The sequence below is a fragment of the Toxotes jaculatrix genome, chromosome 16, assembly GCF_017976425.1.
Source record: "Toxotes jaculatrix isolate fToxJac2 chromosome 16, fToxJac2.pri, whole genome shotgun sequence".
Classification (NCBI taxonomy): Eukaryota; Metazoa; Chordata; class Actinopteri; family Toxotidae; genus Toxotes; species Toxotes jaculatrix.
Window position 1 is genome coordinate 22,682,771 of NC_054409.1, and position 24,097 is coordinate 22,706,867.

Genomic DNA, 24,097 nt, shown 5'->3' on the forward strand with positions numbered 1-24,097 from the left:
GTTTTCAAGCCCCTGTAGACATTTATCAGGCTACCAATATCTCTCTTTCTAGATGTCCTGTGGCAGGCAATCTCATTAATTGTGTAATGGATATAAAAGCTCAAACTATAAACATTCTCCTCCTTTCTCCAGCAGTCTTTTCCAAAAAGTACAAGGCCCCAGGTGGCCCTGGAAGATCTCAGGAAGTTGTTGAACAAAGCTACTTGATCCAAGAGCACCAATAAAACACGCTCCGGTCCTGGAACCTGATCCTTTATTTATTTTAGTGGGCGACCGCTATTTTGGAAATAACAATATAGCGGATTGATGAATTTGTGAATTCCACCAAAGGTACTAGTAAACTTCACTACTACTGGTGATGTAAAGTTAAAGATTTCTTTGGAAATAATTATATTCAGGGTTATTCAGCAAAACTATTACTGTAATAATAATATTGCTGTTGTTTGTGTAAGTCTTTTGCAATATTTTGTAGTGATTAATCTAACACCTCTAACACTTTCCTACTGTATTTTGATTTATCTGTTTTTTCTAATGCTTTCTCTGCTTGCTCTATACCTTTTGTACCCACTGTACGTGGCCTGTTACTTCTTCCGCTGCTTAACACCTAAAAATTCCTCTGTTACTTGATTGTATCACATCTAATGCTATCCATCAGAGGCACATTTGAGTCGGCAGAGCAGTTTCCACATTATTTAACAGATGACTGCTTCCAGCAGAGCGTCGGCAGGTTCACGAGAGGATGTGTGATATGCTATGCCTCAGTGGACTGAATAAAACTACAATGGCACGCTTTGAAAACCCAACCCCCTATGAGACATTGATGACTCGTTCCACTCAATGGGATATCTCCAGCTGATCAGATCTGAACAAACCTGTTTTATGTTAAATCAGGATTTAGAATACTTCTTAAAAATGGCCTCGTTGTTGAATGGTGGAATATAAATAAATAAATAAACCTGCCTTCCTAAGTTGTATTTTGGTTTAGTCAACATTTAATATTCATGTCTTATTTTCTGTTTCACAGTTCTACATATTTGCTCGCTCTATAAAAGTGATCAAATGACACTCAGACACAGAGATTTGGATTCAGTTTGTCATGAGTTCTATGATAAAATGAGACACATATCCTCGTACATTGTATTGAATATCCTACGACCGGCTCACCAAAGAGGCCAACTAGTCTTTATGAGTTATATTTTACGGTGAATGAGCTCACTGCTGTCCAGGTGGAGGATGAATCAGCTGCAGATGAGTTACCCACTGGTCATGCAAACACTCCGGCTTCAACAGTGCAGCCACTGACATCAGCAGGTCCGTCATTATTCAGCCTTTATACTTCAGATTCAACACATGACACCAACTAATCCATATCACGATACATCCACCACTGATCAGTTCATTCTGTGCAAGCAGAGAGTGCAAGCGTCTGCATCCTGTCTTGTTAATTATGTATTGACAAGACCCCGGGGAGAGACCTAATTTCACTGTTGACAAGCATTTGGTCAGCCAGCGTGTGACATGGTAACTGACAAAAACACAATACAATACCGCATAAAGAATACATAAACCACTCTAAGACTGGAGGGGCTCAGAGAGGTTCAGCGTTCTCGAATGTTTGTGTTATTATCAGCGCAACACAGGAAAGAGGGAGGCTGAGTTGCCTAACTTTAACTTAGAGGCCACTCAGAGATGGACGGTAGCAGGTTTGATGCAGTAAACTCTTCAGTGTAAACAGTATTTAGACCTGCGCAGCCGCGGCTCAACACCGGCCGACTGAAAAACACTGATAATTACAAGTGTGTTTACTCCTGAGGATAAAAATGACCTAACGTCCAGCAGCTTGTGCTTGTGCAAGCATCCTGACATGTGCTGGATTGTGAAAATATCTCTTGAGAAAAATAACTAGCGAGGCAATAAAGAGCAGTAGGTTTACAAACTGTTCTTAAGTGGGTGATGGTAAGAAAAACTGTGGGTGCACAGCAGCTGAGCTCTGGAATTACAATAACATAGTCAAACAAAAAGACAGATAATAGTGAAAATTGTCCATAGCAGCTACCTAAAGTCCTGGGTGATGTCCTCAGGTGGTTTTGTGTGGAATGGGCAAACAACTACTGTCATTAAAATGACAATAGCTTGTTTAGCTGTTGTCACTAGAGAAAGTTTGGTGTTTTTAGCTTGAAAAGTTATTTAAAAGATTAATCAGTCATCTAATCGTGTAATCTAGTCCACACGTTTCAGCCCAAACTTTCTAATCATAATGCTAATGATCTTGTGCTATATTAATATAGATTATAATGGTTAGGTGAGCCAGTATTCACATCAATAAATGATGAACATTTCTTGATTGCTCAGGCACATTCAAATAGCACAACAGCCGAGGCATTTTCACGGTCTTAATCGTGCTACTAAACTCCAGCTACAGCTCATTTGGCTGAAGCTCAAGCAGTAAAACAGCTTCCAGGACACGGAAATGGAAACTGTGGCTCCTGTAAAATCACCACGCTGCTACACTGAGAACTGTTTACAGCCTAAACTCCAAACTTATCACCATCTGACTTGCCTGTGAATGTGAATCTGTCTGAAATAATGTATTATCTGCGATTTTGCAGCTGATGGATTTCTCCAAACGTATTAATATCCAGCGGGCTTCACAATAATTTAACAGTGAGCCAGTTTCATTTGGCTGTTTTCAGTTGACTTCAGTGATTCCTGGCAACTACAAACAGCCCTGGGCTTTAAAGTCGAGGTCTTGGAGGACGACATTCAATGGTATGAAGACTTGAATACACAGAGGAACTGCAGGTGTTCTTTCTAATCCCCTTTGACTAACTGCCAACAAACACTGGAGACCAAGCGTGCCGTGACGATCGCCATCATGAAAATATGTCTTCATTTCAGTGAGACAAGGGCAGCATACGTCACCCATGACAGCACGAGTAAATGTTTAGATTACAGAGGATACATAATACTGTTAACAGGAATGGACTCTTTTTCAAAACTTCGTTAATGTTTGCCACTAGTGGAGAAAAGAAGCCCGAGAGTCTACAGTTCTGCCATGCTAGCTGCCCTGTGAGGCTGTACTGAGGTGCAGCTTTGACTTAAGTAGTAATGTCAGCCTGCTAACACGGCCACAATGGCACTGCTAATATGCTGATGTTAAGCAAATACGCTGTTATCTGTGGGTTATGTCCCAATACCCACCCTTGCAGTATTTGCTAGTACCTGCCTGTGAAATGCTTCCCACCCCAACATGTCAAACTTAACTTGCTGGCAGCAGTAAAGGAAAAGTCTGGGAATCCCCAAAGTCATTGCAATTCATCATCTGGGAACAATGACCGCAGTGCAAAATTTCACTGCAGTCGGTGCAACAGTTGTAGTTGTAACAGCAGTGGGATGACCAAGTGCCTGACGCTGCCATTACTAATTCTGCGTTGCTATCAAGGCCAAAAATAAAAAAAATTAAAAAGCACCATTCAGCACCATCTCTGGTAAATCACTTCTGACACTCAACACATCACCCACATTCCTCACCTAAAAGACTTCCTGCAGACCACTTCATTTTAAATGAATGCACTTCATTAGCTGCAACAGCACTCTCCAGCCACAATCATTTAAACAGTCACATAACTGGGAAATGAGCTGAGTGTTCCAGCTTCGGTTCTGGTTAAAGCTGCTTTAAAATGGTGAGATCATCAGACATCAGCTGTTGCTACTGTATATGTGACGGTGGGCAGAGTAACTCCTGCTTCACACGCTGCTGACCTGAGTCTCTGGGAAAGAAAAAGAGCATGAAAAAACAAGCAGAGTAAAAGACCTGGAGACCCAAATCTGGACTCTGCTTTTCATCATCACGGGAAACGTCGAAACGTGTCCCCATGAAAATAAAAAAAAAAAAGAAAATGAACAAACTCTGGCCACCAAGACCACGCTAAAAAGAAAATGGCACCAAAACACGAATGTGCTTGGAGTGATGTGGCATTAAAATCCCACAGAGCTACTTCACCAGCTCTTCATGCCACATTTGGTTAAACTGATTTCTTCTCCATGATTTCAGAAAATGGTTCCAATTTCTCCCATAAATTTAATTTTGTGCAGGAATTGTTTTTTTCTTTTTTTGCTCAGTTGCCTACCTACCATAGAAAACAAGCAAATAATCAGCTCTAAATTAAGTATGTCTGAAAAATATAATATGAATTCACTGTGAATTCATTTCTAACTACTTTGATCATCAATTAAATGTTTTGAGTTATTTTCCATGCAAAAAAAAAGGCCTGACCTAAAGTGTATGTACAATCCCCATTCATGTGTAATGGCTGACCTTTGACCTCCACAGAGACAAAAGATGCACACTGTAAGTCTAAAGTAAATGTCTGCACACAGAGTTTAATAAATACCTCTGTGCAGACTCTGAATCACGCTCAGACGTCCTGTAACCCCACATGGGGTCAAAGCTGCAGTTTGTTCCACGAAACCAAATAACACATTCATTACTCTGGTTGTTTAGTCTGAGGGATGCCGCTGGCATCGGTGCTTAACGTCTGCCTTAAAGAGAGCAATCCAAAAGCGGTGAGGTGTTCAGGCTTTCAAATGAGCGACTGTCACTCTCCGTGTCTGGCTTATGTACGTATTACTGCTTCATCATTCTTGCTGTTGTTTCGCGCGTGGTTGACGTCCACCTCATCTGCTCTGCGTCAGTTTACCTCTGCAGTCTCATGAAAAATGATAAAATGTCCTTTTGTTAAAGGCCCTGTCGCATGTACCGATTGAAACAGCAAACTGTTTCTAACCAACTTAAAGTCCACAATTCAAGATAAGATGGAGACAAAACACTGCAGCAAACAGTCTTAAACAGTCTTGTGCCACCTGCACCATCTGAGAGTCCACAACAACATCAAACAGCTGCTTTCTTTACCTGCCAGTCACAGGTCACTGTTGAACAAGGCCAATTACAAGTTAAGTATTGTTATTACAGCAGCTTTCACTGACTCCCACTCATAAACCATCGCACAAATCCAGGTGCACAACAACCACTGTGAACAGTGGCCAGGCTGTGAACCCAGACCTTTGACGTTATGCTCATGTAGGTACTACAGACCATAGTGAGTTTAACTAGTTAAACATTACTTTCACTGTCTATGATCACAGACTGAACCCAATCCAGTTACTGTCAGATTTAAGAAAGATTTTAAATGTTGTCTTTTAAGGTCATTATCATCTTGAGCCTTGTGAGGGCCAAACATGTTTTTGTGTATTTCTGAAGGACATACAGTACTATCACCTCAGCCTGTGTCAGAAATTCATTAATTTTCCATCTGCTTTCCTGCCAGCAGCTGTTCTCGTTACTCCCAGTTCCACAGCGGGGGTGCTAAAAACCCATCTTTCCACTATTTTTTTTTTCATCATCAATGCAAGTGTCAACTACACTGATCTACCAAGACATGTGAAAAACACACATGGTCCAGGTGTACGGTAAGTGTAAGTGATTTCTCTCCAGTGAGCTCACTCTGCAGTTTTCTGAAAATAACTCACAAAAACTGTACAGGAATCGACCGAGCAACAGCACAACAACCTCTGTGGAGGTTCGCTCGGTGCAGAGCAACATAGGAGCTGAAACAGACAGAGAGCAGGCGTGTGTCATCTATTTCACTCAGCAGCAGTCCATTTCAGTGCTGGGAAGAGAAGGCAAATGTTTATCCCAGGCCTGCTCCGCTGCATCACTTATCCACGTCCTCCACAATGACAAATATAAGTGTTTTCGGACACCACTTTGGGCAGGATGTCAACATTTGTCAGCGCCGCTGTCAGTGTCAAAAAATAAATCCACTTTCTGATGGGACACCACTGTGGTTAAGGTTTAGGCACAAAAACTACTTGGTCAGGGTTAGAGAAACGTCATGGCTTAAAATTAATTCAATGAGGTTAGGAAACCTTCATTGCCAATAAAAACAATAATTAAAGACAAATTAGGAAACTACCACAGTCATGGTTAAAAGAAACCCAAACTGAATACTATTAGGAAATGGGAATTGTTGACCATAGAGCTGCAACGATTTGCTAATCAAGTTATTGTTTTAGTTACAGCAGCAGCAAACAATGGCTATTATTCTCATTACCTATTCATCTGTTTCTTATATTAATCGTTCAGTTTACGAAATGTTAGAAAAAATGTCAAAGTCAAAGTCGAAGGTGAAGGCGGTGTTTTCAAATGTTAGCTTTAGCTGTTCACAGGGGACAGCAAACAACCCGCAGCCTCAAGCTAGCTCATAGTGTTCCGGCATACAGACCTGGCTAAACAGCCCAAAACACACCCACAACATCCATGTTAGCACAAGCAGCGAATACTTAGCTTTAGTGATGTGAAGCAGAGGCCTCCAATTCAGGGAAGAGTCGATCCCAATCACAGCAGAGACAAATATCCGCATTCGAGTCCCTGCTTGCCGGGGCAGCTAGCTAAGCTAGCTAACCTAGCTAAGCTAATGGGCGACCAAGAAAATAACAGGAACACGGTAATTTCATCTTCACCGCCCCCCGTCAGGGATGCTAAGCTACAGGCAGGGTTTGGTTTTCGGTTGGGTTTTCTTTTTAAATGAAATGACACATGAAACGTAGCAGCGGCTTGCTAGTTTTTCAGGTGAGCATGACGACCAGCGCCAGGTGAGACGCAAGGATTGATGATTATACGGCGCCATTGAGGAAGGGTGCGTTCGATTTACTCTCCGGCGTGTGGAGTATCTGATTTGTGAGTGAGTGTAACACCGCACCAACTTTGTCTGTCGCTGTCGGAAAAGTAAGAAGTGACTCAGGTAAATACAGTAGAGCAGAAAGTGTATTTTCAAACCCATTTGCCTCTGAAATGTAATGGAGTAAAGCGATACAGTGACATACAGTTCATGTAACTTAAAAAAGTACTTAAGTACATTCATTTCAGCAGGTGTTTTTTATTAAGCCATGTTGTGATTCTCTTGTAGTCTTTGCTCACTGTAAAGCACATTGCACTGTTAATTTCTTTTTTCAAATGTTACAAACAATAATGATAGATATGATTTTTTTTTAAAAGCTTTTTATTTCTTGGGGTTGCGGAAAGATACACAATAAGTTTTTTTTTTCGTTTTTCAGAAAGATGTCATGGAAAAGAAAAAAAAAAAACTATTACTGTCCCCATCTATTCACTCGACCACATCCTGTAAAGCAACCACCACTGCGTCAGTTTACTTCCTCTACACTCTGTCTCACTACGAAAACCAGCCTTTTAACTTCACGGTGAGAGTAACTTTACATTTGTAAGACTGGAAAAGTGGCATCAAGTCTAATTATGTAAAAGAGGAATAGATTTGTTCTCTTTTATCCCCAAAAAGCTGTGTTCATGTATTATACAGCACGTCCTGTATGAAGCACAGCAGCTCTGTCTTTGTGCAGTGAAAAAGCTGAGGGAAACAAATTAATATTACTTTCTAAATTAGCATCCGGACAGCACTCAGTCATTATGTACAATGCAGAGTGTTGTTTGGTGGGTCGAACTACCCTCCATGTCCACTTTATTCTTTTCATGAAGACGTCCCAAGAGTTCAGTTCAAGTAATGAAAGGTCTGTATATGTGATTAGTCTGAAAATGAAGGTTGGAAGAGTCTCTAAATTACACTGCCCATACAAGTACAATGATCCCTGTTTTCCTTGGTTTTTATTTTTGGTACTGAATGTCCACATCCACAACAGCAGAACAAGGGTTTTGACCATTTGTTAGCGGGTCCATAGTGCCCTCTAGTGAGCAGTGTTGGACAATAACTGAATACGTTTAACTATATACTGTACAGCAAAGTACAACTTTGAGTTTGTGACAGTTTTAAGGTGAAACTTGAGCTCGCTGTATCTAACACTGAACATTAGTTTTGGTAAAAAAAACAAAAAACCCAACAGTATTATGAAAAGAATTCTTCTATAATTAATCAAATCAAATAATCACCACGCTGAAACCAACAAACTTTATTACATACTGCATGTCCTTTTTAGCATAATACATCAATTATCAACATCAGAATATATATATGGCTCTGATTTCAAGGTACATAAATCACTCAACAAAATACCCTGCTCGGACAAAGGACCAATACAAAGTGCACAAATAAAGTTGATTCAAGTCAACTGCATCACATTACAGAACTGCTGTTGTGTTTTTAGAAAAAAAAAGAAGAATTAAAGCTTACATTCAGAAACCTCAGGAGGGTCTGTAATTTGAGGACAGTGTCATGGGACAGTATTAATTCTCTCCTCCGGTGCTTACCAAAGCAGTGACCCATGCATCATGTTAAAGTGGCACACATGCACGCCCACACTCGCCCCCACACATTTACACACAAACTTAAGTATAAATGCTGTATATTTGGCACCATATTTTAGCATAGAACAGAAAATACAACTTGCAGTACAACACTGTTTGTATACGGAGGTAATATTTGATTTTGGCACATTACAAGAACACTCAAGGTTTAAAAAGTTCATGTAATCCTACCTATTACATGCTCAGTCTTCACTGAAAGGTTTTTAAGTTAAGGATAGAAACCCACTCACTGTTTGTAGCAAGAATTCCTCAACGTTAAAATGGTCTCTCCTAAAAATCATCACCTCGGTTTAGCCAGTTAGCTCCACGAAGAGCCACTGACTAGAGATTCCCATGTTTGTGGTATCGAGTAGCATATGCTTAATGACAAGGAAAGCACCATTTTTCCTTGGAAAGTTCAAAATGGTTGCGGTTCTTCAGCGCCATAATGAGTCATGTAAACAAATGTCAACAAATAAGTTGAGTATGACCTCTGTAAACCCTTAAAGCCAAGATGTCACCAAAATCTGACTAAGACATAATCATATATTGCACTCTAGAAGGAATCCTAAGTCCTTACTGCACAAAGGGGTTGTCCTGGCCTGTCCAAACCATCTTGACAAACAAAAAGTCGGTATATAGATATAGAATTAATAAGGTATTCAGTAATACTATGTTTATTATAACATTTTGTGTATATTAACATTGATATATAGATTATTTCAACATTATGATATGAAAGATACATATTTATAAATTGCTATGAATATAGGCGGATGCTTCCGTTGAACAGACGCAGCGCCAGATATAACATAATAACTATTCTATGATTACGTATTTTCATCCAAACAAATACAAATAAATGCTTTCACACGTGGCTCACAGAGTGAAACCGGTGTGAAACTCCATAGTGAATATGAATTGAAGCCTCCCATGCACAGAGAGGTTTCAATACAGGTCGAGACTGGTTTTCAAACAGGCCAGCGTGAACCTTAAAACCTCAGCATGCATGCTAAGTAAGTAGAACAGCGATCTCTGGTGGACACGTAGAAAAATCACAGGAACATCTCGATACACTGTAGATTTTGTGATCGATTTGTGGTGCCTTACTGGAAACAAGTGAGAGCACAATAAAACGCTAAAGTTTAAAGATTAAAGGCTGCATTGAACATCAACCTGCAATAAATAAAGTCAACAATGACCTGTCACCTAACAGCCAACAACGTATCACGGTTTCTTGTTTTCAGCCTCTCACCCTTCACACACATTTACCTCATGTATATTTGCACCGACATATAGATTAGATTCACATCAGTATTCTATCTTAGAGCAGCAGAAACACATATGCACTGTATACTGTATGGACAGAAAACAAGGAACGAACAATTCCTTCATGTCGTGGAATCTGTGTTAACCTCAATCTGTGGTGGGGCACAGTACTATGTGTTGAGATGTGAGCTAGTGAGCATATCCTGGGTAAAAAAACTCCAGCTATGTATGTTTGTCAGAGACAAAAACGTGTTTAAGTTTTCTGCCTCAGGCTTGACCGGCAAGCTGCCCTGACTCCTTGGTAACTTCACTGTATCTTCCACAGATGTACCAAACCACCAATCAGAACCACCAACCCCTAACAGGAACAAATACGCAACACTCACTTTTACATGTAAATAGCCTGGTTCCAAAGACATGCAGGCAATGTCCACCATCACGGATGGCTAATTCACTAACAACTTCAACCACAAACGAGGAACCTTCATAAAGCTCAATCGAATTAAGGAGCAATTTTATACGTAAAACGGCAGCAGCATGCACTTTGCGCTAAAAATAAGGCAAAAATAAACGCCTGTAATCTTATTCATAACATAACTCCACGTTTGTCTATGCAAATTCACTCGACACTGGAACTGAGAAGCTCACGATATCCACAATCTGCAGGAAAAAAGCAAAAACTGCATCAAGCCACGCTCTAACTCTATTGTAAGTCTACTGCCAGCTTTCTACGGCGACATCAGAATGATCACGTAAACTATTTGAAATCTACACTCCTGTTCTAACGCGGTCTGCATGTTCTGCAACACCCCGACGTCTTCAAAAGCAGGAGATTTAAAAAAAAGATGCTATTCACTCTTTTCACTCCATCATCGCTTTTCATTTCGACACATCTGCCTCTGCTCAACGCTGCACTGGCCACGCTGCACCGACGCTTACGTCTCTGTCCTCTAACTGAAAACTTGAGAGTGGTGCTGTGATGTCAAAAAAAAAACCACAACAAAAAACCGCCAGGTATGACAATGCCAGTGCCGCCTGGACTGAGTAAACTGCAGCCACATGCAGCCTTCAGCTGCAAGCATGTTTTTCCTCCCTAAAGCTGCAGGGGACAGTAAGATGCCTGAGCCCTAAAAGGACCACGACTGAGCCAAGTTGAAGCCGTAATGGTCAAAGAGCTGCCTGGTTGCCAAACTGTACCACGCTGTGAGGCCGCCTAGAGGCCGGTGAGGTCCACGATTGCCTTGATGAAGATGGTGTCGTCGCGGATGTAGGAGTTCTTGCCGTCAAGCTTGGAGAGCGGGCAGAAGAGCGGGCAGCCGCTGGCGATGTTCATCTCGCTCACAGGTCTCTGGAAGGAGGAGGAAGTGACATCAGGTCGAAAGGCGTCGATGATGTGCTCCCTGTTGCTCTGGTCCAGCAGCATCAGAGTCACCTGGGCATAAGAATAGAGGCGAGAGATTATGTTTACATGCTTCAGACAGCGGCATATTTACTAAAGCTGCACTCAGACCAGCTTTGGCTCTGAGGTCTGTAATTTGACTCTTTGATACCTAAAAATGGCCACACATCCTTAGTAAATACCCCTCATTGTCTTTTTATCATTACCTTCTGGTTGAAGGGCCATTTGAGCAGGGCGTCACTCAGTCCCCTCATCACCACAAAGAACAAGGACAAGTGGCTGCCACGCCCCGTCCCATCTCCGTTCAGGTAGATCCGCAGACACATCTTATAGCCATACTTACTGGTGTAGAAGGCTGAGAGGGAAAGGAAAGCGAAATTCAGTTTCAGTACATATCCAAACAGGTTGACCTGCAACTCAAGTCAGGCTGGTTCCAAGAATACTCAGTCTAATCCCAAATTTTGGACGTCTCAGCTATAACGATGGCCCTGTGTTACCTGGTGAGAACATGGCAGGGGCTCGACCTGCGATGGCGTCCTGTCTCTTTTTGGCAAAATCAGAGATCCTCCAGATAAAGACGCCGTCGAAGGTGGTGGCAGACATTTCCCTCAGCCTGCCCTCCATCTCAGCGACGGTCAGGTCCTTCAGCCCCACTGTCCTCTCCAGCTGTCGCACCTGGAAAACAAACACACACTCTGCTTTAACAACATCACAAGTTTGATACTGACGAAAACTTAAAATCGCTGCAATCAGGCACTGTCATGATTACATCTCATTCCAGTCCTACCTTGTTACTCAGAGCCTCGATCTTGTCTTGGTCCAGTTTATGCTGACGGTTGCTGGCCTCCATGGTGGTGGCAAACCTCTCCACCTCTCTGTTCAGGACGCACACCACATTTTCAAACGTGCCGGATTTGACTTCGAGTTCCGTGCACCTGCGGCCCAGCTCGGCCACCTTGGTCTTCTCGCTGTGGAGCTGGAGCTCCAGCGCTGCTCCCACCGAGCTTGGCAAAGGTGTGAAGGAGGTAGACACGGAGAGAGTGGGAGCCAGAGTGGGAGGCGGAGGGAGAGGAGCTGAGGCGGGTGGACCGGGGGGACCGGAGCTGGAGGATGAGGAGGAGGCGGCGGCTCCCTGCACGGGAGGCCCAGAGGAGGTGGTGCTGAGCTGGGAGACTCTGGCCTCCAGCTCCCTGAGGGACTGTTGGAGTTCCACCAGTTTGTGTCCGGCTAGTTCCAGTCCCTGGGGCTGCAGGCCCTCCATGCTCACTTTCATGCCCATAATGTAGTGCAGCAACAGATTGAGGTGCTCGTAGGCATAGGCGCGCTCATGTTCGTGAATCTTTTCCTTCTCCACCTTCAGAAACGGAGATGACAAACTGAGGTCCAAAACTGGATTTTTGTGCAGAGTTGTCACCAGCTAATCATTTTCATTTTTATCCCTAATATCTGAACAAATGTGTGAATATTTAAAAGTAATCGCTGAGAAGACGACCAGGCTACTCACAGACATATCACATCCCACGACATGAAATCGACACGGGGTTCTGAATTTGCTGCAGAACTTAATATGGTCCACATACTACAAAAAAACAAACAAAATAAACACTTAGCCTCATGGGACGGACGGTGACATTTTTTTGCCACCAAATATTTCCATCTCGTCTGCATGTTGTTTACAGATTCACCTTTTCTCTGGGTATTTTCTTCTTGGCACAGCCTTCGCAGATCATCGGGTACTTGGGACAGATCTCATCATGTGCCTGAAAAAAGCAGCGAGAGTGTTTCCGTTAAGGACACACAAAGAGCCGCTGCGATGTGACGCGCAGGCCCTGACACGCCGAGCAGCTGAAGTCCAAATAAATAATTTCTAACCTTGATATTTTTGAAGTGGAATGGCTCCTTGCAGTACTTGCAGTTGAGCGTTCTCTCCGGGCACTCTCGCTCATTATGGCGCTCCTGCTCATTGAAGCGGATTCGTTCTTTACAGGAGGGGCACGGGATGATCATGAACTCACACTTCCCCTCGTGGTTCAGCTGCAGAGAGTAGAGTTTTAGTTGAGCTGCTGTGGCAGTTTTTACAGTGCGGCGACTTCTGCCTTAACCGTGCATAGACACGCACAGCAAGGTGAAGCTGAGCTCTAAAAACGTCTAATCTAAAAACAGTAAAAACAAAGCTTCACCTTCCTATCACACAAAACTTTCTAAGCAAATAAAGTCATGAAAGCCGGTCAAAGGTCACCTCACCTCGTACTCTTTAATACTGCCTTTCCAAGTGCAACTTTCATTGATACAAACAGCTGATAGGTTTTCGACTTCCCTTCGAACTGCGTTGTCAGGAAAAGCCTGAAAAAACAAGACAAAGCAAAGAGGATCTGCTGTCACACTGTGTCTGTGCAGTGTTTGCCCAGCCTCGCTGTTCCATTACATTCATTATTTATGTTGAGCAAACTTGTGTATTGACCATGTATTTGTTCAGTGTCAGGATGTACAATTGGTGCAACACGAACAGCAAAAGAGGGCTTTTATTTTCTAGTTGAGTTCCTGTGGCCTCTTAGTACCTGGAGCGATTTGATCAATAAGGGCTAAAAGAGAAGCAGCATAACAGCGGCACAACATACTGTGGCAGGGTGAGGTTGACTAAAGTATCTCTGTAAGTTTTAAGTACAGTCACTGAAGTACTGTACTGGAGTGCAACTTTAAGGTACTTTTATTTACTTGAGTTTTTTCATTTTTCACTCCACTACATTTATCTGACATAATTTTTTTTTTCAGGTAAAGATTTTATATGTAAACAAAAAAGAAAAGTTGTGCAAATAAAATACGCAGAATTTAAAAAGCAAATATTAGAAATTTCTTTCCTGTTCCATGAATCACCTCGTGACCCCTCAGATTTATCTTGTGACCCTTTGAAGGGTCCTGACCCCTAGGTTGAAAACCACTGTGCTGATCTTCACAACTGTATATAAAATAGATAAAGCCAGCTCAGGATCTCAGTGTTTCTCCTACCACTGTCTGTGGCTATGCATTATTAAAAGCTACAGTATGACCGTGATTAAATGTGTGTGTTAAGGCTTTTACACCTGATGTTATTGTACGATTTTCAGTTCTTAAGCTGGAAAAAGGTTCCGTCACCAGTGAGACTCAGGTGACAAAGTGTCAAACATCTGAAATTATTATATATAGAAAGAGCCGAGCTTCTCACAGATGATCTGTGTCTGTTTCACTGTGCAGAGACATCAGAATGAAGCTGATGAACAAGAAAAAAAAATCAGAGCTATTTCCAAAGACCAACAGTCATGTCAAATGCTGTGGGACAAAACATCTGTATTTAGCCCTTAAAAAATTAATTAATTCACCAAAATTTCTAATTAAAGAAAAACCACTGTCTTCACCGGATAAAAATACTTTCATACTCACACATCCTTGTTTCAAAATCGATGTAGGCTCCTCAAAAATATCCTCTTTAATGCAAGCATTGCATTTCTGGGGTCCATTACTGCAATGAAACAACAATATTTGCAAATATACTGCACAGTAATGTAACACACAAAGCCTTTTTCCTGCATAATGAGCACTTTCACTTATGCTAATACCTCTGTACTTTTACTTCAGTAAATTTCTGAAGGCCTAACTTTAACTTGTAACAGAGTACTTCTACCCTGTGTATTTCTACTTTCACCACAGTCAAAGATCTGAGTACTTCTTCAACCACTGCACAGACCCTCAAAATACACATGGGGAGTAGACTCTTGGAGATTTAGTTACTTGTAAATATATTGAGGACAAAATATTTGAGAGAACGAGCATAAAACAAATTCTGAGCCTGAACCAGCCCCGTTCAGTCAACATCTTGCTTTGTGTTCAAGCTGCTCACCTCACTGTCCTGTTGAAGCAGTAGGAACAGAAGCGATGTCCACACTGGGCTTGAAATGGTCGTCTGAGTATATTGTGGCAGCAGTTGCACAGGTGCTTGTCCTCCAGCTTATTTCCCAGGATCTTCTTGGGGAAGCCGGGTTTATTGCTCTCCATGGACGAGGGAGGGGACGGTTCCTGTGTGGCCATGGTGTCTGTTCACACGTCACACCTGGGAAACAAAACAGCGGGTCAAGACTTGGAGACAGGTGAAAGAAATGAATTCATTCTGGGTGATAAATTAGCTTTAGTGAATATTATAAAACAGAAAGAACCAGTTACTAGTAAAAGAGCAAAAGTATTAGCATCAAAATATACTTTAAACAACAAAAGTAAAAGTAATCATCATGAATAATAACCCAGTTCAGAATAATGTGTGTTATATAATTGGATTATAGCTGCTGATACATTAATGTATAAGGTTGAGCTATACACTGCTGTGTAGCTTTACTGTAATAATACATCATAATTAATGTGTTCACTATATTTCGTATTAATAATATGAATCTGTAAAGTAACTAGAGATTAAAGGTGTCCAATAAATGTGGTGGAGTAGGAGAATAAAGTAAAATAAACAACTAAAATATAAACTAAAACGTCTTACACTGATTTTGAAAGATAAGATGGAGAATGGAGGGTCTGACAGCAGATTCTATCTCAGTGGTAAAAATTTAGAATTTGTCATTAATCAAAGTATTCAGACAAAAACAGCAGAGTAAACCTGGGACCTCTTTTTCTATTCAAACCACACATGTCCAGCTCATATTGAACAGTGCTCTATCTACACGCCTATTTGTTTATGTTTCTTTTCCTTGTCAGGCTGTAAATCAGCTGAACGTATGTCTGCACCACAGTTTAGTTTACACGTGTTTTTAAGATGCCAACATTTGTCCCGCGTGTCATGAAACACGTAGCAGCTTTTCCATCCTAAATCAATCTGTGGGTTACTGTTTTGATAAACAATTAGTCATTGGCTCTATAAAACGTCATAAACTAAACAGACGCCTGTCACATTTTTCCAAACCCAAGATAACGGTGTCAAATTCCTTGCTCGTGTCCGATCAATAGTCCAAAAGGTGGAGATATTCAGTTTTCCATCAGAGAAGACACATGAACACAGGATTCCAGAAGCTGGAGCTAGTGAAGGCTGAAGTGAGAGAATATAACATCTGGGGTCCCTGAGCAGCAGCTTGGTTCTAATCCAGCCCTGCCTCTGACAGCACTGTGCCTGTCAGCCATCAAACACGACTGTATCATGACTGTAAAACCCGCTCCTGCTATGATCAGCACCGTCCCTGGTTCCTCTCTCTGGCAGAGCATCACAGGCCAGCTGAGAGGCCCACACCCTTTGTTTACATTTCCACTCCGCCTTCACGGCTCCTTGTAGTTGACTTGACACAAGCTGATGATGATGGTGGTGGTGATGATGATGATGATGATTATCACGGCTGCCTCTCTTTCTGTTAAACAATACACGCTCAGCTAAGCCTACCCAGTAACGATGCTGACAAATCGCACATCCATTGTCTCTCCCCTGCTTCCTTTTTCCTTCCTTGTTGCTAAGCTATCAGCATCCTTCAGTCCGGAGTGGTACCCAGCGCGCCGCCACGCCCCTTTCAAATCCGGAGCTCGCGGAGACCATTTAGTGGCAAAGCCTTTCGCGAACGCTGCTGCCATCGCCCAGAGTTTGCACTTACCTGCAGCTCTTCAGTCTAAACTGTCATCGCGCGCCAGAGCCCGTGGAATCGCTCCGCGCGGTGGCAGGTTGACGCTCGTGCGCTGTGCCGATGTAAGGTGTGGTGCTGCAGCCGACGCGAGGTGTTTTCTTCGGCGTTAGCCACATAATATAGATGTGGGGCCCCAAACGCGACGGCTGTTATTGTCCAATTTCGCCATTGCACTTTTCAGACTGGGTGTTACGTCATGCGGTGGGCTGAGCGCGGGTTGATGGGCAGACGAGGTGCGGAGGCGTGAAAGCCATTGGTTCAAAATCCAGGAGTGGGCGGGAGCTTTGCTGTGAGAGCACAATAAACTCCCAGATGTCATGTTTTTATTTATTATTTATTTATTTAAATGCACATTTCATACATTTTTGTTGTTTGTGTGTTTGTTTCTGTCTTTACATCTTCTGCCACGCGCACTATTTTGGATCGTACTGTATGAAATGTGCTAATAATATGTATTTATTATATTAGGTTATGTCACAAAGTTGTTCATATCCACTTGTCTAAGTTTATATCACCTGACCTGTCAGAGCTGCTCCCAATAAATGAAAATACTCTCGAAACAGCGTATGAGAGCCATTTATTTCAGGTCTGCTCTGTAGTTAAACTGTGTAATCACAGTTTACAACACAAGCTTCTGAAATGATCGACGGCAACAGAATCAAAGCTGCAGTGCAAATGTTCTCTGATGCTGGTTAATGTAAAAACAGGACAAAATCTTAAACCGTGATCATTTGAGAAGCTTGTAGGTTCTGTAAGCGAATAAAACCTGTGATTAATACGATTACAGACTGAGCCTTCAACAAGATATGTTAACGGTTTTAGTAAAAACTCAATATAAACAACAGAAACCAATCAAACTCAGTTGATTTGCTCTCATTTGCAAATGATTTCAACATGTTTTCACTAAAAAAAACAACTCTACTCATGTAAGCCTGAGCAGCCTGACTACATCCACAAATGCACAGTGAATTTTAGCCTTTAGATCCCACACACTAAAAAAAACATGGCTGTAAATGTAATGAAAAGCTCTCACACAAACATCCCTTGCTCAGCTGACTTATATACATGACATAAATATAATTTATTGGCAATTTAATTCTATCAAAAGAATATGAGAACAGCACATGTTGACCTTTCTCTGAAATGTTTGGAAAACATTGAAATAAGACCTTTGGACCTGATGCCTCAGTAAAAATCCCACTATTGTGAAATGCAAAATAAAAGCTCTCAGATAAATACGACACAGATATGCTTTAAAAAAAACTGCATCACTAACACTAACAGTGGCACACTAACACGCTGCTTCAGTTTACCCTGTGGCACAAATGTCTGTTTGAAAAGAGTGATAAAACAGTCCTGAGTGGAAAGGGGAAAGAAGCTCTTATTGCACAATTTAAGTTAAAGTTCCCACCAGTTTAAGAAAACTCTCTGCGTGAGCTGTCCATGATTTGGCAACAGATCTGTGAGCAAAGTTCAACCAACGTGTCAAATAAAAGATAAGACTTCTGTCAACAGACAACAGATTTCCTTTAAGTCTCTTCAAGTAGCTTCCGGAGGTTTCTTTGAATCTAGGAAGACAAAAATATTGGACATCAATGACATGAAAACATGCACATTTAAACCATATTAGACGACTTCAAACTATTGTGGATTCGTCCATAAATATTTTAGAACTGGGAGGATTTAACCTTTTTTTGGGAAACATGTTCATTCACTTTCTTCTAATCGCTAAAAAGCTAATCGCTCTCCATCCATTAGGTTCATCATACAGATAGAATAGTGGTATCAATACGTGAGTCTACTAGTTACAGTAAAAAACTCCTGAACATAATATAAAGATGATTTCAGGGACCATATGAGCTGCACAGTTTTTAAAAAGTGGAAGAACCTTTTCTAGCTTGAACAGGTTAGTAGACAGTTCTCCATAGATCTCAGCATTCAGTTCATCCTGGGACTGGTGGCTCACTGCGTTTCTGCAACAAGAGTTTCACTAAATCATTAACATCACATCATTTGTTTGTCATTTAGTAAGTGAAACGGCCTGAAATCTGCTCTTACTCGCTCCGAATGTGTTCCCCAATGGACACCAAGGAGTTCAAACGATGCTCAAGAGCCACAATCTTGAAAGCCATGTAACAGGAGGACAAGACAAGAACACCAACTCTGTTCAGACACACAAACACAGCGACAGACAAACATTCAAATGTGACCCCACAGAACAATCGCTGACATGCCCAAAGAATGGAAATAAACTTTTAATCTAACATCTAACAATCGTCCTGTCAGACTGCTTCAGCTTCTCATGTTGCACATAATGAAAGGCCACTCACAAAACCAAGTAGATCAGGAGGATGGCGTGCAACGACACGAGCTGCGAGGATTTGTCCTTGAGCGTGACTCCGCGGGTTGGTTTGGTGGACCCTACGAATAAAAGAAAAAAGAGAAATGTTGATTGACAGATGCACTAAAACTGCGTTTTACATACAGGACGGAGACATTATAGAAAGTTTTCTTTAATACTGCACCCTTTCTGTTTTTGCAGAGATTAAACAAATGAGATATAATTTGTTAATTAGTGAGCTTTAGCAGATTATGTTATCTTCAGACATGAGCAGGCTAGCTGTTTCCCCCCACATACAGTCTTTATGCTAAGCTAAGCTAACTGGTTGCTGGCTCTAGTGTCATATTTACCACACAAACATGAGAGTGGTTCTGATTTTTTAATTTAACCATCATTTGTTTTCAGAGAGATTCACGTATTAAACTACCGTTCTTGAGGGCAGCTCTGTGCTTTTGGCTCGGACTCTGGAGGTGAATGTCTGCATGGACCGAAACCTCTCCGCTCTTCACTGCGCTCAGAAACGTGTCTGGGAGGCCGGTGAAGTCTGCCCGAGCAAACAGAGAGAACCTGTGACTCCGGCTGCCTACCACGAGCCCGAGTAAATATTAACAGGATCACAAATATCCTTGCAGATCAACGTGCTCTCAGAGTTAAGACTGTGAGATGGAAAGAGCTGGCTCGGTATCACAGACGACATGAACAACAAGCAGAAGATTTCATTCATTATTCAACAGGATCATCGCTGTTTTCGTGCCAGCTGTCTTCACAATAACAAAAAATAAAGCAAAGGCTTGATGGCTCAAATTTCACTTGGCTTCACTCCAGGTATCTGCCAAATAAAGACCGTCTGAGCCACAGTGACACCGGACACCCTGAGCACATTTGGAGAGAGGGTAAACAAAATGTGTACAGTAGATTAAAGTAAGCACAAAGAAACTTCTATAAAGGGCAGACGTGTACATAGAGGAATGAGAGCAGAGCACACACCAGTTATTTTGTCATAATCTGGAGTCTGAGACCCAGAGCTGCTGCTCTCCATCATCTTCTGCCGTCTCTGCTGCACCACCCCATCGAGGTCAGAGAAGTCTCCAGAAAGGTCCTGCAGCACAGGAAAATATAAAATGGACACCACATACAGGGCGCGGGGTATTGTGTAACATAAGATCAAGTCATTTCTATAGAACTTTCATTTAAAAAAAAAAAAAAAAAAAACATCTCCTCATGCACAATGAATACATGCAGTAAAAACATCCCATAGAGTGGACGGACAGACCCCCGACTGACCAGAGGAAGCGACGACGGGCAGCCGACCCTGAAGCTGTTTTCACAGGAAGAAGTAACGGGGCTGTTACAAGTCTTATCCACCTGAAATGATAGTGTACATATTTTAGTATGAAGAACAGAATCGAAAATATTCATCATCAGAATGAATTGTTTTCACCAGTCGTCGGCAGAGGAACAAGCTGTAAACACGACACTGACACATCTCTGTGAGCAACAACTGTCACATTACACATTTTGTTGTTTGATCCACAGCTACAATAAAAACATTCATTAGTGCAGCTTTAACAAAAAATATGAACTCACTGTCTTAAGTTTTATGCTTGTGCTTGAAATCTCAACCACAAATACGACTTTGACTTTATAGTTTTCAAACTTTATCATAAATTTACATAACTTAAAAACATTGTGGACATTTGCATAGGAAATAATGTGATAATCACTTTTACAATGACTCTAATTTAGAGCTGCAACTAACCATTATTTTGATTATCAGTTTTTTCAGTGATCAGTTAATTGTTCAGACTAGTGTTCACACTACAGTGAAAATATTTCAGGGAGATATAATTAGAAAAGACTGGATCCTATGAGGATGAATCAGTGCTTTTTAGAAGATGTCACGTACCTCCAAATGAATGCAGATGGATTTCAGAAGTTTGTAGGTGGTGTTTCGAGAGAGGAAGGACACAAACACGTGCTGGAAAACAGTCACTTAAAATCACTTTTGTGTTTGTGATCATTAAATGGGATTAAACGCTCACGGTCTCAACAGTTTTCGTACCTGCTCGCTTGAAGTTTCAATCACAAGGGCGTTTGGCACTAACAACGCAGTTTTAGTTTTTTTGATAAATGTCACAGACATCACTGGGATTGAAATCTGGAGATGAGAAAATATATTTCTTAATCTTAGTTAATATTCACTGTGTTAAAACAGAAAACATGAACATGTCATTTCTTTATCACAGTAACAGCACCATACCTTGGTATCTCTGCCAAAGACCTTGGAGTGGAAACAGATCCAGTTATCGGAGACGAACATTTTGCCCTGATATAACATTTCTTTCTGCAGGGCACAGGTGTAACCTGTCGGCACATACATCACTTCACATTAACATCCAACATTTCCGCGTTTCTCACATTCAGCCACAGATATACTCTGACACTTACTTTGTTTGAGTAACTCATCTCTGCTGACCTCCTTGAATAACTTATGATACTGGGCATTTGTCTTTGATAGCTGAGAACAGGACAGACGTTAAACAGACATAAAAATCGTGCGAAATTTGTTAAAGGTTTGGTGAAAATTGTCGGGTCAGATTTGGTCCTACCTGGCTGGGCTGCGATTTCTTCCTCTCAAACTTTGTTTCAAAGTCAGTCGGACTCAGCATTGGTGAGAGCTGCTCAACAGGTTTCAATCTGACAAATAGCAGGTAAGTGTTTATGGTTAAGACACATGGTAACACCCGAGGAGGACAGGCAAGACAGCTACAGCAAACACTTTGTAAGAGCTATAACTCCTGATAAAACATGATTTGCATGCTGACCTCTACTGATCCACACAGAATATATCATTAGACAACAGTACACGTCCTCCGTGTGACTCTGCATGGTGTCACCTGTGGTTATGCAAGAGCTGCTTACACAGCAACAGCAAAATCTGTAAACAGCACTTTAGTCATGCAGGTTTACAGTAGCTATGATGAACTATGGTGCTGTACTGTGGATGGAAGGTGAAAGATTACAGTTGATGTCCCTCTGGGAGGATCCTGAGGCAAACTTCAGTAATAATGAATCCAAGATCAGAGAATATTAACAGTACTTTAATCCTCATTTATCAAAAACAGTTTTTCTTCATTCATCTTTTGTTTGTCACAAGGACAAGAGGTGGTCGCAGGGTGTTGTTAACCTCAGCTCTTTTACTGCTCAGTCTGTCTGTGACATCCTCTGTAACTACTTTAATCTGATGCCATCAGGAATTCATTTCAGATCACCTGTTTGTAAATCAAATAGAAGGAAGTCTGGTTTAATGCCAGAAGCCGAAAGACTTGTCAACAGCCACATTGTGTTTGGTGTAGTCCAAGGCGAAGACTTCAGATACCTTGTCCAAAATCTAAAAATATTTCATTTAAAATATTGCACAACATAGAAAAGAAGGAAGTTCTCACACTGGAGACGCTGAAACCAGAGAATTTCAGCCTTTTATTTTTTAAAAAATATGGTTCATTTTCTGCCAATGGACCAACTGCTTGATTGGTAGATCCTTTCAGCTACAGCAGTTTTATGAGGTTTATTGGTAACGCAGCACTCGCATTTATGAGCAGTATTTTGTTTATAACACACTATAATGTAGTTGTAAGCAAATTATTAATGTATTTGTCCACAACTGATGGGTTCCATTAGTGGAGGCTGGTGTATAAACAGATAACGAATGACAGTACATAATAAAACACAGTTGTAATAATATAAAACAAAACTCTTCATGAGAAGAAATCCTAACTGCTGACAAACACTGTACATTGACACACTTTTGAAAACAACATTATAGTGTGTTAAAACCTTACATACTGCCTCTTAATACTAAACAGTGGGTTTTAAAGTAAAGTGATACCAGTGTATTGTGTGAGCCGCCACATAGGGGACAATAAAAGCTTCTTCACCTCATGCTGGCTGGTTTCTTCCTGCTCTCCGAGGGGTCTGACTCTGTGTCCAGACACAGCTGCAGGTCTGCAGGTGACCGTCCACGCCTCCGCTGTCTCCTCTCACCCCCATTCTCCGCTTCAGACCTGGACACATCACACAAGACGCTGTTACCTGCGCAGGAATCACCTGAAGAAGACGGCCAAACCTGTCATAACACATTAACTGTGCAGCGCTGGGCTGCAGAAAACACACACAACTCTTACATCTCTCCGGGTGAGACATTAAACAGCCGAAGCAGACCGTGGTTATCATTCATAATTAGAAATGAACATGAAAAGTTTTGATCTGTTATGTTTCTAAATGCAAATGAACCCAGTCTGGTCCTGTTCCGTGCCACGTACGCGTCACATTCATCCATTAAAAAAAAAAAAAAAAAACAGCACAGCCCTTTAATTCAAATGCATTGTTTGAAGCAGGATGTACACGCAAATAATGCACACGGCTTGAATCGCCTCCTCTTAAGATGGAAAGCAAACCGGGCCCTTCCTCTCCATCTTATCCAGACTTACGTAGACCGATTCCCCCGGGAGGTCTTGCTGGAAAGTTGCTCCGGGGTGGGGAACGGGATCAGAGGTCCGTCCGCCTGCTCGGTCATCAGCACCATCCTTTATATTTCATATATTGCACATCTCCCCCATCGGGTCCCACCGTCGCCCTCGGTCCACGGAGAACGGAGAAGCTTCAGGAAGCTTGGAGACGGAAAGTTTGGAAAGATCGCTCGATGGAGCGAGAAGCCCGACAGAGGAGGAGCCGGGAAAGGGGAGGGAGCAGCAGGGAACAACATCTCGAACAAGAGGGAAGAAGTCGACTAATGCTGGCGCGGACAGAGTTTGAATCCTGGCATTAAACCTCGCAGAGACACAGTATTCTCCCGTAGGAAATTAAGGAACGTGGAGAAAGATAATTTTCCAAACACACAATTATGAAAATAAAACACTCACAAGGTTGAATTTTGCGTAAAATCTTTGCGTAACAATGTCTACACCATTACAATCTTTGAGCACCTGGTTTCTAGTTCACTTCATTAAGCAGTGCTGCTGTTCGTCTGCACTTCTTTAAACTGCTTCTGGACTCATAAAACTTTAGATATCCCGGTTACAACACAGTGTAACTGCGGGAGATATCCAACAGGGGGCAGCAGAGGCTAGGTAAAG

The 24,097-nt window shown here is 41.8% G+C and overlaps 2 protein-coding genes across 2 annotated transcripts; both read right to left on the reverse strand.

Annotated features, from left to right (window-relative positions):
- Nucleotides 1-8,089: 8,089 nt before the first annotated feature.
- LOC121196024 (TNF receptor-associated factor 2-like) lies at nt 8,090-16,764 on the reverse strand. The gene is made up of 11 exons (XM_041059793.1): nt 16,592-16,764; nt 14,857-15,066; nt 14,400-14,478; nt 13,227-13,325; nt 12,855-13,016; nt 12,668-12,742; nt 12,487-12,561; nt 11,770-12,336; nt 11,480-11,657; nt 11,189-11,337; nt 8,090-11,015 (listed from the first exon to the last, which is right to left on the reverse strand). The coding sequence occupies exons 2-11, from the start codon at nt 15,042-15,044 to the stop codon at nt 10,797-10,799; spliced, it is 1,791 nt and encodes a 596-aa protein (XP_040915727.1). The 5' UTR covers nt 15,045-15,066; nt 16,592-16,764; the 3' UTR covers nt 8,090-10,796.
- A 229-nt stretch (nt 16,765-16,993) lies between these two features.
- LOC121195915 (GRAM domain-containing protein 2B-like) lies at nt 16,994-23,682 on the reverse strand. Its single transcript, XM_041059636.1, has 14 exons — nt 23,453-23,682; nt 22,901-23,026; nt 21,572-21,659; nt 21,411-21,480; nt 21,223-21,326; nt 21,025-21,120; nt 20,869-20,940; nt 20,247-20,327; nt 19,950-20,061; nt 19,390-19,506; nt 18,952-19,042; nt 18,680-18,784; nt 18,510-18,594; nt 16,994-18,189 (listed from the first exon to the last, which is right to left on the reverse strand). The coding sequence occupies exons 1-14, from the start codon at nt 23,545-23,547 to the stop codon at nt 18,151-18,153; spliced, it is 1,281 nt and encodes a 426-aa protein (XP_040915570.1). The 5' UTR covers nt 23,548-23,682; the 3' UTR covers nt 16,994-18,150.
- Between the last annotated feature and the right edge of the window lie 415 nt (nt 23,683-24,097).

What these genes read in the sequence shown, in the direction of transcription:
- LOC121196024 (XM_041059793.1), bottom strand. Translation starts at nt 15,044, where the DNA reads ATGGCCACACAGGAACCGTCCCCTCCCTCGTCCATGGAGAGCAATAAA. An exon ending in TCGTGGGATGTGATATGTCT is followed by an intron (nt 12,337 to 12,486) that starts GTGAGTAGCCTG and finishes CCGTTTCTGAAG; the next exon opens with GTGGAGAAGGAAAAGATTCA. An exon ending in AATGGCCCTTCAACCAGAAG is followed by an intron (nt 11,016 to 11,188) that starts GTAATGATAAAA and finishes TCTTATGCCCAG; the next exon opens with GTGACTCTGATGCTGCTGGA.
- LOC121195915 (XM_041059636.1), bottom strand. Translation starts at nt 23,547, where the DNA reads ATGGTGCTGATGACCGAGCAGGCGGACGGACCTCTGATCCCGTTCCCC. An exon ending in CCATCTGCATTCATTTGGAG is followed by an intron (nt 20,328 to 20,868) that starts GTACGTGACATC and finishes CTATCATTTCAG; the next exon opens with GTGGATAAGACTTGTAACAG. An exon ending in GGGGAACACATTCGGAGCGA is followed by an intron (nt 18,595 to 18,679) that starts GTAAGAGCAGAT and finishes CTCTTGTTGCAG; the next exon opens with AAACGCAGTGAGCCACCAGT.